The sequence below is a fragment of the Podarcis filfolensis genome (assembly GCF_964270895.1).
Source record: "Podarcis filfolensis genome assembly, chromosome: 8".
Lineage (NCBI taxonomy): Eukaryota > Metazoa > Chordata > Lepidosauria > Squamata > Lacertidae > Podarcis > Podarcis filfolensis.
The window spans coordinates 7,384,443-7,399,505 of record NC_139611.1 but is presented as its reverse complement, the minus strand read 5'-3'; the positions used below and the strand labels follow the sequence as shown (position 1 = coordinate 7,399,505).

Sequence of the window (15,063 nt, the reverse complement as noted above, 5' to 3'; positions counted from 1 at the left end):
CGCATGGAAACGCCGTTTACCTTCCCGCCGGAGTGGTACCTATTGATCTACTTGCACTTTGACGTGCTTTCGAACTGCTAGGTTGGCAGGAGCAGGGACCGAGCAACGGGAGCTCACCCCGTCGCGGGGATTCGAACCGCCGACCTTCTGATCGGCAAGTCCTAGGCTCTGTGGTTTAACCCACAGCGCCACCCACGTCCCTTACCCCTTACAAATTGAGCTGGTTCTCAAGGACCAAGCACTGTGCGCTAGGCCCTATAAAACACTGTCTCCTGAGCTTGCCTGTCAGTCTGAGCCATCCGTCCCTGGTGTGAGGACACTGCCTAAGCACTTTCTCTCTGTTTCTCTGCTTGCCATCTTAGATCTTGGCTTTGACCGTGCATGTCATTCCAGTTCTCATTGCCATTTTTGGAACTTTGGGCTCAACTCCAGGGCCCAGGATCTGAAGGAACGGCAGCCTCACGTTAAGACAGCCTCCGACGAGCAGTGAAGAAAATGCTCCGCTTTCCCCAGAGTGCCTCCTTCACCCCCTGCTCTGATGCATCATCAGACAAAATCTCCTGCATCTCTCCTCTCCTGATAGTAACAGAAGAGCTGCCTCATTTGGATCAGGCAGACGAAGATCCGCGTCAAGAGCTGCCTTCGCCAGCCCAGGTATCTAATTCCCATTGATCATTAAGAAGAGCCTGATGGAACAAGTCAGTAGCCCATCAAGGCCAGCATCACAGCGGCCACACAAATGCAGGACCTGAGCAAATTTAGCAGCCTTCCCTCCTTGGGATGTGGGTGGCGCTGTGGGTTAAACTACAGAGCCTAGGACTTGCCGATCAGAAGGTCGGCGGTTCAAATCCCCGTGACGGGGTGAGCTCCCGTTGCTCGGTCCCTGCTCCTGCCAACCTAGCAGTTCGAAAGCACGTCAAAGTAGATAAATAGGTACCGCTCCGGCGGGAAGGAAAACGGCGTTTCCGTGCGCTGCTCTGGTTCGCCAGAAGCAGCTTAGTCATGCTGGCCACATGACCCGGAAGCTGTACGCCGGCTCCCTCGGCCAATAAAGCGAGATGAGCGCCACAACCCCAGAGTCGGCCACAACTGGACCTAATGGTCAGGGGTCCCTTTACCTTTACCTCCTTCTGCAGCTTCCAGCACCTGGTATTCAGAAGCATTCCCTGCACAGCATGTGGCTAATGGGGAGCGGAATTAAAAGCTGCATCCTCTTGTCAGGAGCTCAACCTACACTCGAGTAGGACCCTGGCAGAGACACATGCCCAACTGGCATGCTCTCTCTCTCCTGGTCATTTATTTGGGAGCTTCCAAAGCTTTCTTCTGCCCAAACATCACAGCGACCAATGCCAACAGACACCGGCACACTTAGGGATCCGCAGAGTCTTCGCAGTTTCATAACAGACCTCAGCAACTCAGCATTTGGGCTAATCTATTTTATTTACATATAAACACACATGGAGCACTGCAACATGGCTCTCTCTCTCTCTCTCTCTAGCATCAGACAGCAAAGAGAAAGAACAAAGGACAATAGTCCCACCTCACGGAACACAGTAAGACAAACATCCTGTCTCCGTCACTTCCCACTCTGTGGAATGAAAACATACACCAACAGGTGATAGAGAACAATCCCATGACTGCAATCATGGAGCAGGAATCCTAACACCTCTCTGAAACTATGGCAGTGAGGTTTATGACGCAGGAGCACACAGCACAGTGGCAAGGCACAGGCTCTGAACACAGGGGGTCCCAGGCTCAGTTGCCAGCAACTCAGGTAACAGGAGATTGGAAAGACCCTCTAGATGAGACTTGGGAGAGATCTCATGCATCAGCCTAGACAACTCTAGGGGGTCCAGCCGGTTGACTCCATGGCTGCACCCCCGTTTTGTCTGCTGGGCTGCAGAAAAAACCCACTAACCTCCATCTCCAGGCCAACCAGCCCCCATCTCTTAATGGGCTGTGGTGTGCACACAATTAATTAATGGGCTTATTAATTAGGAAAGAAGTCCCTCTTTGGGCTGCAATTGGGGTCATCCGTTTCTAAAGTAAGAACAGCCTGTACTAAAGATAAAATTGGGGGAGGAAACCCTCGTAGTCTTCTGCAGGGATCTGATCTGGCGGAGTCTCAATTATGCAAAGCACAGGAAACAGGAGAAATAAAGGGGGAGGTGGAATTGGGTGAAACCTTCACTGTCCCAATTTCTTTCCCAACAGCGAAAGAGAGATAGGAAGCCAGCCCAGCCACTACCCCTTGGTCAAATTACGGTGGTGCAGCAGAAGCCACCTGCCATTCTGCACCCAGGGCGGGGAACCTTCCTTCCTCCAGATGTTCCTGGACTCCAACTCCCATCATCTCTTGGGCTGATGGGAGTTAAGAGTCCAGCAAGATCTGTCAAGGATTCCCCACCCCTGCTCTTTATAAACCAACTCTGCTGGAAGACAGGGGGACAATCAAAACAGATCCAGCATGATGTAACAGATTTAGAGTTTGGGACGTGGATTCGGAAATCTGGGTTCAAATAAGCACATTTGCTGCAACGTCTACATTTATTTTCCACATTTATATTGCCACCACTGTAACAAGAAACATGGTAATACGATATAAACTTGTAACAAATTCATTAAATGGAAAGAATTAGAAGCTCAGTTTAAAACCGAGAGGTCCAGACTGTGAAATGGAAGTTATTTAAAAGGCCGGGGTGAATCAAAAGGTTTCTAGGTAAAGTAAAGAGGACCCCTGACCATTAGGTCCAGTCGTGGCCAACTCTGGGGTTGCGGCGCTCATCTCGCTTTATTGGCCGAGGGAGCCGGCGTACAGCTTCCAGGTCATGTGGCCAGCATGACTAAGCCGCTTCTGGCGAACCAGAGCAGCGCACGGAAACGCCGTTTACCTTCCCGCTGGAGCGGTACCTATTTATCTACTTGCACTTTGACGTGCTTTCAAACTGCTAGGTGGGCAGGAGCTGGGACCGAGCAACAGGAGCTTACCCCATTGTGGGGATTCGAACCGCCGACCTTCCGATCGGCAAGCAAAAGGTTTCTACCTGGTACCAAAAAGACCACCAAGATGGTACCAGGTGAAAGTCTGTGGGAAGCTTATTCCACAAAGCCTCCAGGAGAGTCACTCCTGAAAAAGGGGACCCAACCAGGCCTTCTGACTGTGACTCTTCTATCTCAACCTTCCCAACTTAGCGCTTTCCAGGAGTTGTAGACTACAATTCCCATCAGCCCTGGCTGGAGCTGATGGGAATTGTAGTCCCAAACATCTGGAGGGCACCAGGCTGGCAAAGGTTGCTCTCTCTCTCTCTTGTTTCCCATTTTAAGGACAAACCCCCCAACTTTCCCAAAGTTAATGGAAGCGATAGCTTATTTACCACTGTCATCTAGGATAAAGAATTTTGACACATCGTTAAATGATAGCACGTTTAGATAAGTCGAGCTGTCACGCCATTTAATGGATGTCTCAACTAGCTGATATGTATGTAAAATTTATGCACTCTGGTATATCACGCAGAGATAATGTTTTAATCAACATCCCCCTTTTTCAAGGTCTAGGATTCCAAACAATGAAAACATTCCGTCAGGCGCTTCCAGACTCCTCCAAGACACAGAGGAAGAAACACACCCAAGCCCTTCAACGTTTGACAAACACACACACACACACACACGTCTCCCAAAATGGGCAAGGAAGACAGAGATGCACATGACTTGAAGTACGGTAAAATGCACCCTCTGCAGAGAGAGAGGCACGAGGTCAGCAAACTTTTTCAGCAGGCGGCCGGTCCACTGTCCCTCAGACCTTGTGGGGGGGGGGGCAGACTATATTTCAAAAGAAATAATGAACAAATTTCAATGCCCCACAAATAACCCAGAGATGCATTTTAAATAAAAGGACACATTCTACTCATGTAAAAACACACTGATTCCCGGACCGTCCGTGGGCCAGATTGAGAAGGCAATTGGGCCAGATCTGGCCCCCGGGCCTCAGTTTACCTGTCCATGCACTAGACCTCTAGACCAGAGGTAGGCAACCTAAGGCCCGCGGAGGACCTTAAGGTTCATAAATAGCAACACCCTAGAGGTCCCAGGCCCTAAGAAAGTCAGATTAGCCTCAACCAGAGCCAGGGCCTTTTCAACACTGGCTCCAGCCTGGTGGAACGCTCTGTCTCATGAGACCAGGGCCCTGCAGGATCTGATTTCTTTCCGCTTGGTCTTTGGCTTGGAGTCAATCGGATTCCCTCCCCCTCTTTCTTTTTACTTTTTTCCTTTCTCCTCCTGAGATGAGGCTGCTTTTTAATGTTTCAATGTTTCAATGTTTTAATGTTGTATTTAATCTTGTTTTTAAGTTGTATTCATTCAACTTGTTTTTATTGTTGGTGCTGACCTTTAAAGCCCTAAACGGCCTCGGTCCAGTATACCTGAAGGAGCGTCTCCACCCCCATCATTCTGCCCGGACGCTGAGGTCCAGCGCCGAGGGCCTTCTGGCAGTTCCCTCCTTGCGAGAAGCAAAGCTACAGGGAACCAGGCAGAGGGCCTTCTCGGTAGTGGCGCCCGCCCTGTGGAATGCCCTTCCAGCAGATGTCAAAGCGATAAACAACTACCTGACTTTCAGAAGACATCTTAAGGCAGCCCTGTTCAGGGAAGTTTTTAACGTGTGATATTTTACTGTATTTTTGGTTTCTATGGAAGCCGCCCAGAGTGGCTGGGGAGGCCCAGCCAGATGGGCGGGGTATAAATAATAAATTATTATTATTATTATTATTATTATTATTATTATTGCTTGTTAGCCGCCCTGAGCCCAGCCTTGGCTGGGGAGGGCGGGGTATAAATAATTTATTATTATTATTATTATTATTATTATTATTATTATTATTATTAAAAAAACCTGGAAATTATTTATGTATGCAACAACAGCGGCAAGAATTACACTAGCACAAACTTGGAAGACAGAAGAAATATCAATGAAAGAACAATGGCAAGGGAAACATGGAATACAGTGGTACCTCGGGTTAAGAACTTAATTCGTTCTGGAGGTCTGTTCTTAACCTGAAACTGTTCTTAACCTGAAGCACCACTTTAGCTAATGGGGCCTGCCGCTGCACCGCCACTGCACGATTTCTGTTCTCATCCTGAAGCAAAGTTCTTAGCCCGAGGTACTATTTCTGGTTTAGCGGAGTCTGTAACCTGAAGCATATGTAACCCGAGGTACCACTGTATGCAGAACTGGCAAAACTAACAGAAAAACTACAAAGACTTTGAAAGAGAATGGGAACCATTTACAACATATATGAAGAGGCAACATAAAGAAATGGACTCATTGGCAGGGTTTGAGTAAACAATCACAACTGTATACAGCAAAAAATAAGACTATGTGTATTAGGAAAATTTGGGGGAAACAATACGCAGGGTGAACAGTATGGAAATAAAGCAAAACGGGAGTATGAGGGAAGTCCAGGGGAGGAGGGTGGAAATATGAAACACTGTTAGAGATATATTGTTAGAAGAAGTATACATGGAAAAATCAATTAAAAAAAATTTTTTTAAAGAGTTAGGAGCCAAATGGCTTCTGGGACCTGGGTCATGGGCGCCAAAACAGAATGTCCAGTTGCCATGGGGGGGGGGCGGCAACTCTTTTTATTTATTATTTTGATAAGCATGAACTAATAAGCTAATAATATTGTTAATATCACATGTTTAGCAGAAATTGTTAATGCATGTTTAACTTGCTGTTTACAATAAAAATATTACAATAAAAAAATATTACAATAAAAATAAAAAAAATGCAAAATACAAACAAAACAAAAACAAAAAAAACCATACAAAACACTCTATGTTTTATTGTTAAACTCCTTAACGTATCGTCTGTCCTTAACATATACTTTGAGGCTTCAAAGCACAGTAATCCTAGAGTGTCAGCCAGGCGCAAAAATAAAGCACCCAGACTTTTTGAGGTGCTCACTAATGGATAATCTTTTAGGCGCAAATTGCGCCTGGCACCCTGCTAGTTTCGAACCCCATCCTCATTTCAACCCCACAACAATCCTGCGAGGTAGGTTAGGCTGAGAGAGGCAGTGACTGGCCCAAAGTCACGCCCACTGAGCTTCATGGCCAAGTGGGGATATGAACCCTGATCTCCCAGGTCCTAGTAGTCTGATGCGCTAACCACTATACCACCCTGCCCCAGAATGCAAACCGCTGCTTATCCTTAAAGGTAAAGGCAAAGGGACCCCTGACCATTAGGTCCAGTCGTGGCCGACTCTGGGGTTGCGGCAATCATCTCGCTTTATTGGCTGAGGGAGCCGGCATATAGTCATGCAACCAGCATGACTAAGCCGCTTCTGGCGAACCAGAGCAGCGCACGGAAACGCCGTTTACCTTCCCGCCGGAACGGTACCTATTTATCTACTTGCACTTTGACGTGCTTTCGAACTGCTAGGAGGGCAGGAGCACGGACCAAGCAACGGGAGCTCACCCTGTCACAGGGATTCGAACCGCCGACCTTCTGATCGGCAAGTGCTAGGCTCTGTGGTTTAACCCACAGCGCCACCCATGTCCTTACCCACCCTGTTTATCCTTACCCACCCTCAATCCATTAGCAAAAGCAGAATAAACTACACCAAACAGTAAAACCTTGCCGAACGATCACTGCAGATCATAAAACAATGTACACCCAAGAAGCAGAAAGGAGGGGGAGGGGAGAAGAGGAATTACAAAAGGCATAAATCTGGTTATGTGCCTATTAGGGAACAGTGCAAGAAACCCTACATCAGGAATATTAGACTATTAAGACCATTTCCGGAGCCTAATGAAATATGCCCAGCGTCATCTCAGAGAGAATTATTTATCTCTCCTCATTTCCTCGTGCTCTCGCTGTACCGACGACCAACGCCACAATCAAAGCGTTTTGGAGGCTATCGTGCTATCGGCATGTATTACACGCGGCTCCCATTTGTCAATGTTGTCCAAACACCGTTGTCCCCGGATCCCGTTTACAAATAAAGCGCCTTTTCTAGGGAGTAACCTGCGCCTTCTGGTTCAGGTTGTCCTGGAAACCGGGTCAGGCAGGTCCGCATCTTCATTGAGATTCTACAGGACCACAACAAAGGGGAATGAACGAATTGTGGGGGCAAGCAAGTATCTAGTCCTTATTGACTGTGCTGGGCAAACGCCTGCAGGAATCTGAGCAGCTGACAACACGCACCTGAGCATTTCCTGTACAGAAGGAAGGCTCACCCGCTGGGCAACAGCGTCTGGGTTTGCAGACGGTGATCACTCTTCCTGCCATCTCGCCCACTTCGTTCGCTACTATGGGATTTACTCCCGGGTAAGGATGCAAGAGGCACTGTGGGTTAAACCACAGAGCCTAGGGCTTGCCGATCAGAAGGTCGGTGGTTCAAATCCCTGCGGCAGGGTGAGCTCCCGTTGCTCGGTCCAGCTCCTGCCAACCTAGCAGTTCGAAAGCACGTCAAAGTGCGAGTACATAATCAGGTACCGCTCCGGCGGGAAGGTAAATGGCAGTTCTGTGTGCTGCTCTGGTTCGCCAGAAGCGGCTTAGTCATGCTGGCCACATGACCCGGAAGCTGTACGCCGGCTCCCTTGGCCAGTAAAGCAAGATGAGCACCTCAACCCCAGAGTTGTCCGCAACTGGACCTAATTAGGTCAGGGATCCCTTTACCCAAGGATTCAGAGGACTGCTTTGGCTGAATTAGTTATCTAGTAAACGGAGGCCTCAAAGCCCTTGCAACAGCTCTCATCTGCCCCTCCCATGTCTGTTTGTCTCTCTCTCTCTATATATATATAGGTAAAGATAAAGGAACTCCTGACCATTAGGCCCAGTCATGGCTGACTCTGGGGTTGCGGCTTACATTTAAAGAATGTAAGTCATTTAAAAGGCGTGAGCGAATCAAAAGGTTTCTAGGTAAAGTAAAGGGGACCCCTGACCATTAGGTCCAGTCGTGGCCGACTCTGGGGTTGTGGCGCTCATCTCGCTTTATCGGCCGAGGGAGCCGGCGTACAGCTTCCGGGTCATGTGGCCAGCATGACTAAGCCGCTTCTGGCGAACCAGAGCAGCGCACGGAAACGCCGTTTACCTTCCCGCCGGAGCAGTACCTATTTATCTACTTGCACTCTGACGTGCTTTCAAACTGATAGGTTGGCAGAAGAAGGGACCGAGCAACGGGAGCTCACCCCATCGCGGGGATTTGAACCGCTGACCTTCTGATTGACAAGTCCTAGGCTCTGTGGGTTAACCCACAGCACCACCCATCTCCCTATATACATCTAGGCAGAATTCAGATTGCCGGCGGGGTGTGTGTGTGTGTGTCCAAGTTTTATTTTATTCAGTGTGGCACACACACAGGTTGTCTTTGAAGGTTGCCATAATGTGCCCACCATTGTAGCTCATCCAATCCACTGGTCAGTCTGTCCATGCTTGAGCTCTGGACTGGCATGTATAAGGGGGGCTGTAATGGAGCCTGATGTAAGGAATCACTGGTAGGCAGGGGCTGATGGGAAATGTACTCCAGAACATCTGGAGGGCACACAGTTCTGCTTGGGAAGCCCTGTTCTCTCTGGCCAAATATGAGCAATGATGTCAAGGCTGGGGGTGTGTTCTTAAAGGGGAATGACCCCATATCTCTTACACGTAGCAGCAATTCTCTTTCATATATTGTGCCATGCATGGTTACATGATTATTCCACACACACACCCAAAAAAAAAACCCACCCACATCACTCCACTTCGTAGTTGCCCCAGTTTCTACAAGAATGGATGATCCTATTTTTTTTAAAGAAATATTTATTAAGATTTTACAAAAACAAGTATACAAAAACACATAATAATAAAAATTAAAATTAAAAAAATAATTAAAACATACAGAAGAAACAAGAAAAATTAAAAACAATTATTTTTCATAACTTAAAACTCATTTGCTTGTTTCATTGACTTCCTCACACCTCCCCTTCTTGTATTCCCATTTAACTAATCAAATCAGCAAATCCTTACCCTCTTTCATTTAGGATGGATGATCCTATTTTAGAGTTGAAGTTGGGAGTATGAATGAAGTAGTAACAACAACAGAGGTTTGGGCATCTCACCAGCAAATCTCACTGGTCAGGAGATATCCGAATCCAGACCCAAATCCAGACACATGTGGGGCATGGAAAGATATGGCAGCCCCAAATGCTGCCCAGATCGAACTAGGAAGCATAGAACCATAGAATTGTAGGGTCATCTAGTCCAACCCCCTGCGGGAATCCCCACATTGCAATGGTCCTGTGTGTCAGGTGCTAATTCCCTACACCATCACCTGCTGGGGGAAGGTTGGGCAAGCAGGAGGAGCAAGAGGATGGAGCAACTGCCCTGTGCTGTGTTAGAAACGACGTATAAAAGCTAGAAGCACAGCAGCACCTTAAAGCTAGGCTTCAGTCGCCACAACAGAATGCCTAGGCGCCCCACAGATCAGCTGATTTGCACAGCGGTGTGGCACCAAGAGACATGCCTCTTTTGGTGCCCGCAAGCCAGGTGATCCGTGGGGTCAGCTGATTTGCAGGGCAGCGCATCACCAAGAGAGGCATTTCTTTTGCTGCTGTGCTGCCCCGCAAGCCAGCTGACTGCTACGGCACGGCAGCAGCACCAGCCAGCCAGATGGAGATGTTAGTCATCAAACCTGGCGACCAGACTTCTCCAATTCCTCGCAAAAGGCCGCTTGCGTGTCACAAAATGTGGCTGGCGCCCAGTTAGTTTCGAATGCCACTCCTGCGAGGAAAGGATTGGGTTTTTTTCCCCGCTTAGAGAAAATGTGAATAAGAAGAGACATGACCAGAGAAGTTTGTCTCCATCTCTCATTATGCTAGAACTCGTGGAAATCCAAGGAAGCAAAAGATTCAGACCAGTGAAAAAGAAGCTAATTAATAGGGGATGCTCCGCAAGAAACATCAATGACCACCAACCCTAACCAATGGCCATTCCGCTATTGGGCGGAGGAGAGCTGTGTTCAAGTCCTGCTTTCAGGGTTCCCAGAATGATCTGTCGAGCCACTGTGGGAAACAAGGACACTGGACTAGGTGTTCCCCCTCTGGACAGCTCCTGGGCTCTCCTGGCGTTCTTAGTTACAACTCAGCCAAGCACACAGGAGTGTTTAAAAAGGCAAAAGCCAGTGGACATATCCCTTTAAGATTGGCATCTTCATTGCCAATGCAGCAGCAATGCCACTTCACAAACCTTCACAAACACCAGAAAGCTACCCAGCCTCTTGCCAGTTCTCCTAACCAGCTGGCAGTACCCCTAACCCCAGCTCAAAAAGACACCCACAACTGCCTCTGTAGCACCAGGGGGGCCCCCCCACAAAATGCACCAGATAGTTATCACAAACCCTGAGAGAGAAAAGGGTATAATCCCCTTTCATCGACCAGCAACGAACCATCATCCAAATCCAACAGATTCTACCACCTGTGATCCATTTAGGCCTGGGAATTGCAGCTGCATCGCATAATCTCCTTAAAAGCTAAACTGCATTAAATTCTCAAACCGCCGATATGTTACTGAAGCATCGGGAAAGTGTACCTAAATTTGCTTCCCCTGCCGCTGTATACTGCATTTTAAAGCTCGTTTTAATGCCCATCCAAAAATCAAGTACTCATTTGTAGCCATGGCAAAGCGGTGGATTTCAGCTTAGACACCTCAATCCAGTTACGCAGTTTGTGCACAGAGACAGCGAGAACTTTTGTTGGTGATTCAAACCTGAACGGGAACAAACGGGGTGGGGTGGGGGTCCACATTTTGAAGGGCTTCCCCTCTCGGATTTACCCACCACCTCCTGCCCACATGAGTAGAGCCTGAGGGCTACATGTTTTTCAGGATGGCTTGTGGAATCCCATTTACCAACTCACCAATGCAATGGGGCAGGGTACCAAGAAACCAGATAGGATATAGTTGTAAGATAGCCAGCCACCCCACACAATCATAACACAAGTTGCATCTGTTTCCACCTGCAGGCTTCAGACGAATGGCAGTCTGAGGTGAAGTAGGGGACTAGAGCCTTCGAAGCAGCCAGCAATCTAATCTTGTGGTGCCACAATTACACACCACTCAGCTACGAACCAGTCAGGACCTGCAGCTTCTGAGGCCATGATTTAACACAGCCTTGTATTTAAGGACTTGCCTGGTGGTCACAAGATATCTGCTCTTGATTTCAGTGCAGAAATACCCTCCTTTCTTTCTCAGGCTAGCAAAACATTATTGTGCATGGTAGGAACTTTTTTGGTCTTTTTGACAAGACTGAATAGCAACCTGTGTGTCTAGGGCATGCAAACATGCTGCAACAACTTGGGGTTGCTGTTTTTAAAAGCAAATGTTTAAAGACTCCCGCACGTTCGTTCAAGTCTTCACCCACAGAGGAGGTTGCCCACTGCATCTCTGCATGATCCACTGCGACGCTGGCCCCAGCTCATTCCAATCCACCTCTGCTGGGGGTAGGTAAGCCTAGGATGCTGCCATCATTCCTAACGCAACAGGTTTGCCTGCCCTCAGAGAAGCATGTCTTGTGTGCCCCTGCATGAGTTGCTGCTCTGCAGGCACACTTTGGACAGCAGCTCATGCAAAAACAAGAAGGAGGCTGGTTCTTCTGAGAGCAACCCAATTTTGCTTACTGAATCTGAGGAGGAGGAAGTCTTTTTCGAGGCATTTGAGCGAAGGGCACTCCAGGTTTCTTTTTCGCGAATGAAAGCACGGCAAGCAAAGATGCTATTACGCTGTCAATGGCACAGCCCCACAGCACCTTGGCCAACGGGGGGGGGAAGCTCCTCCAGGTTATAGTTGTTGCAAGGGACACAACAGTTACACAGACGTTTTCCCCACAATAAAAAAACGGCTCTCACGAGTGTGGATTTTGCTAGCCCATGCACAAACGTGTCCTACACTCCAACTCCTCATGCGTTAAGTCCGCGCTGCGTGCAATTCCTGCGGGAAACACCGGTGATTCCTATGCAACCATCACATGCAGAGCTGCCCTGATTTGGGCAGTGAGGACGTCTGCCATGCCCAAAGAAAGACCTGCCCAGCTCAGTTTTGCAGTTGAAGTTTCCAAACACCTCCCACCCCACGCACACACAGAAGGGGCTCAGGGACAGCAAGGGACAGACCCAATTCCGCCCCTTACTTCTACCTTCTCCTTTTGCCATGCTCCTGTCATTCTCCATGCTACAGAGCATCAATCATAACTAAAGAGCAAGTGCCCTCCATGCGCCGCAGAGGTCTGGTTTGCAAAATGCTGTCGGGGAAGGGAAGGCACTTCCGAAGGAACACAAGAATTTTTAAAACATGGAGATTTGTGGTGCGGGGGGATGGGGGGCAGGAGACAATAGTGCGCTGTACTCTCAAGTCAGCCCCACTGATATAAGGACTGCAGCCTTTCCCTCCGTCTCCCTAATATCCCAGCAGTTTAAAAGAGAGAGGAAAGAAAACAAGCATAATTTCTCTGCCGCTGATGTACATTCCTGTCCAGTAAATACAACCAGCAAGCCTTTAAACAACTCTCTTACCTGCTTTTGGGGAGGAGGGAAGAAGAGAGGTGGGATGCAGGCTGGGGGGGGGGGGCAGATGTGTGCAGAGGGGAGAACACCTCCAAGCAGTTCTGCCTTATTTTGCAGAGGAGGACATGCAAACGGGATGGCCAGGGTTTTTTTTTGGGGGGGGGGAGATACATCCAAGCAATACACCTGACATTACCGAAATACATTTAGAGTCCAGTTTTCCAAAAATAAACCTGAAACCATCGCATTTAAAGACGAACAGCGAAAATTGCACTGAAATGGGAGGGGGGGTGAGAGTGGGGGAGGGCTGGAGGAGGTCAAGGGGGCGTGCAAAGACACCTATTTTCAAAAACCACAAAACCGGCGCCTAGGCCTGGCGTGCCGACTTGAAGATGTGAAACGGGTACCAATCCCAGTGCTTGGCAATGTTGGGGCCGAAGATGCCATCAGGGGCCATCCCCAGGCGGAGCAGCGCCTCTCTATTTCTCACACACACACCCCCCATCCCTGAAATATTACAAACCCCCCCAAGGCATGCCAGGAGATTCAGCCCCTGGGGGGTGGGGAAGAAGAGGTCGCCCAGGACTTGGAACAGCAGGTTGAGGTCCTTCCCCCCCCCCCACTTTGCAAGCCACATGAAACAACTCCTCTAGAAAAACTATTAACCATTACTATTATTAATACAATGAGTTGACCTCCCCCCCGCCCCAAAACAAGAACCATTCTAAGTCGCAGCCCGGAAAGTTCCAGCGATTCACTTGGCACTTGGGGGGATCCCGTTTTGTTGGGGGGGGATCGTTGTGAAGGAGAGCTGGGAGGGCAGAGAGCAAAGAGGCAGGAGAGCCCGGAGGCGGAGCCGGTTGTGGGGCGCATGTTTCTGCCCCCCCCCACGGCACTCCCTCCCTCCAGCTCCCGGGACGCCCCGAGAGGCGCCTTTAGTTAGGGAAAGCACAAAGCGCACACACACCCTGCCACCCCCTTTCCCCCCCACCCAAAAATAGAGCTGGGGCGCGCGAGAAGAAGCTAACTGCGGGGGACCGGGAGGGGGTGGGGAGGAGGCGAGAGAAGTCCGCGCGCGTCACCTTTGCAGCCCGAAGAAGTTGCGCGCCGGCGGCGGGGGAGGCGGCCGGAGAGGCGGAGGATGCGCGCCAAGGGGCGGAGGAGGAGGAGGACGAAGCGGCGGCGGCGGCGGCGGGGAGAGTCCGCTCCGGTTCCGGCGGCGCGTCCATCCAGCCCGGCAAGCCGGCTGCGCTGCGGGGCGCACGGGCAGCGGCGTCGGCTGCCTGGCTCGCTCTCTGGCGCTGCTGCGTCTGCGGGATCAAGGAGCGAACCGAACAAAGAGCAGCGGCGCCGGCGCCGGGGAATCAATTTCTAATACCTATCGATGGGGAGGGGAGGAGGGGAGGGAGGGAGGGAGGCAGAGGCAGCCAACCGCCCCGTCCTCCCCCTCCCGCTCCTCCGCCTCCTCCTCCCGCTGCGCCCCGAAAGGCCCCGCGCCGCCGCCGCGCGCGCTCCGGACACCAACCTGGCGCCGCCGCCGGAGGAGAGCCCCGGGCTCCCGATATCGAGCCATCGATCCCGCATCGGCGGCCATCTTGGGGGAGGGAAGGCAGCCGGCTGGCCGGCCGGCGGGGGCGGGGGGTGCCCGGCCGCCTCTCGGGGGGCTTCGCTGCGGCTGGACTCGGGCCCCCCCGCCGCTCTCCAATTCCTCCCCATAGCGGGATGGAGAAAGAAACTGCAAGCGAGGCAGCCGAATGAAACGGAGATCCATATATTGGAAACGGGGGGATGCGGGGGGGGGGTCAGCAAAAAGAAAGGTCGGCAAATTCGCTTGCAATACAAACCCAACGAAACAAAATATTTCATCCCCGGTCCAGGCATGCTTACTCGGAAGTAAGTCCGACCGACTTTGCTGGAGGAGCGTCATAATAATAATGATGTGCCGGGAGTCATTCCCGCCGAGGTCGCCAGTCCATACTCGCGAGGAAGCCCACCTATAGGATCGGCCTGATTCCACGCAGGTCCCCGGGGAAGGTGGTCCTGTGGACTTCGGCGGAGCTTTATTCTCAAAAGTGGGAGGGGGCGGCGACAGGCGGGATTTGGAGCAGCGTCGGGTTTACTCGGGAGTAAACCGCGCCGACTTCCCGGGAGCTTCTTCGAAAGTTCGCGCAGGGCGTAGGATCGCGGCCGTCGCTGGGCGATTTGGTTCGGCGCTCGGATATGGGATTAATTCGCACCCCAGGAGTCTATCCAATGGGGATGGATGGCAGCGAAGGTGGTCTTCTTTCTGGGGAGGGGGGCTCAGCTAGGATATGGGGGCAGCAGTTGCTAGAAATGAAATGGCTAAATTAGAAAGGGAAGGGAACCCATGAAGTCATTGGGATTCACCTCAACCTGTGCCCCAAAGGCGATTGGCGTGACCCACATTGCCCATCCACAAAAGAGCTGGCTGAAGAAATTAGGGCAACAGCCCCCCCCCCCTTGAGAGCTTGCAAAAGCCTCAGACCCCTCCTTCTGTAGGAGTTGCTTCTC

The 15,063-nt window shown here is 50.5% G+C and overlaps 1 protein-coding gene across 1 annotated transcript in view; it reads right to left on the bottom strand.

Annotated features, from left to right (window-relative positions):
- Positions 1-13,891, bottom strand: part of CUX2 (cut like homeobox 2) — a 252,429-nt gene extending 238,538 nt beyond the window's left edge. Inside the window, exon 1 of the mRNA XM_083629255.1 lies at positions 13,614-13,891. Within this exon, the coding sequence (XP_083485381.1) occupies positions 13,614-13,760 (147 nt within the window). The 5' untranslated portion in view covers positions 13,761-13,891. The remainder of the gene's footprint in view (positions 1-13,613) is intronic.
- Between the last annotated feature and the right edge of the window lie 1,172 nt (positions 13,892-15,063).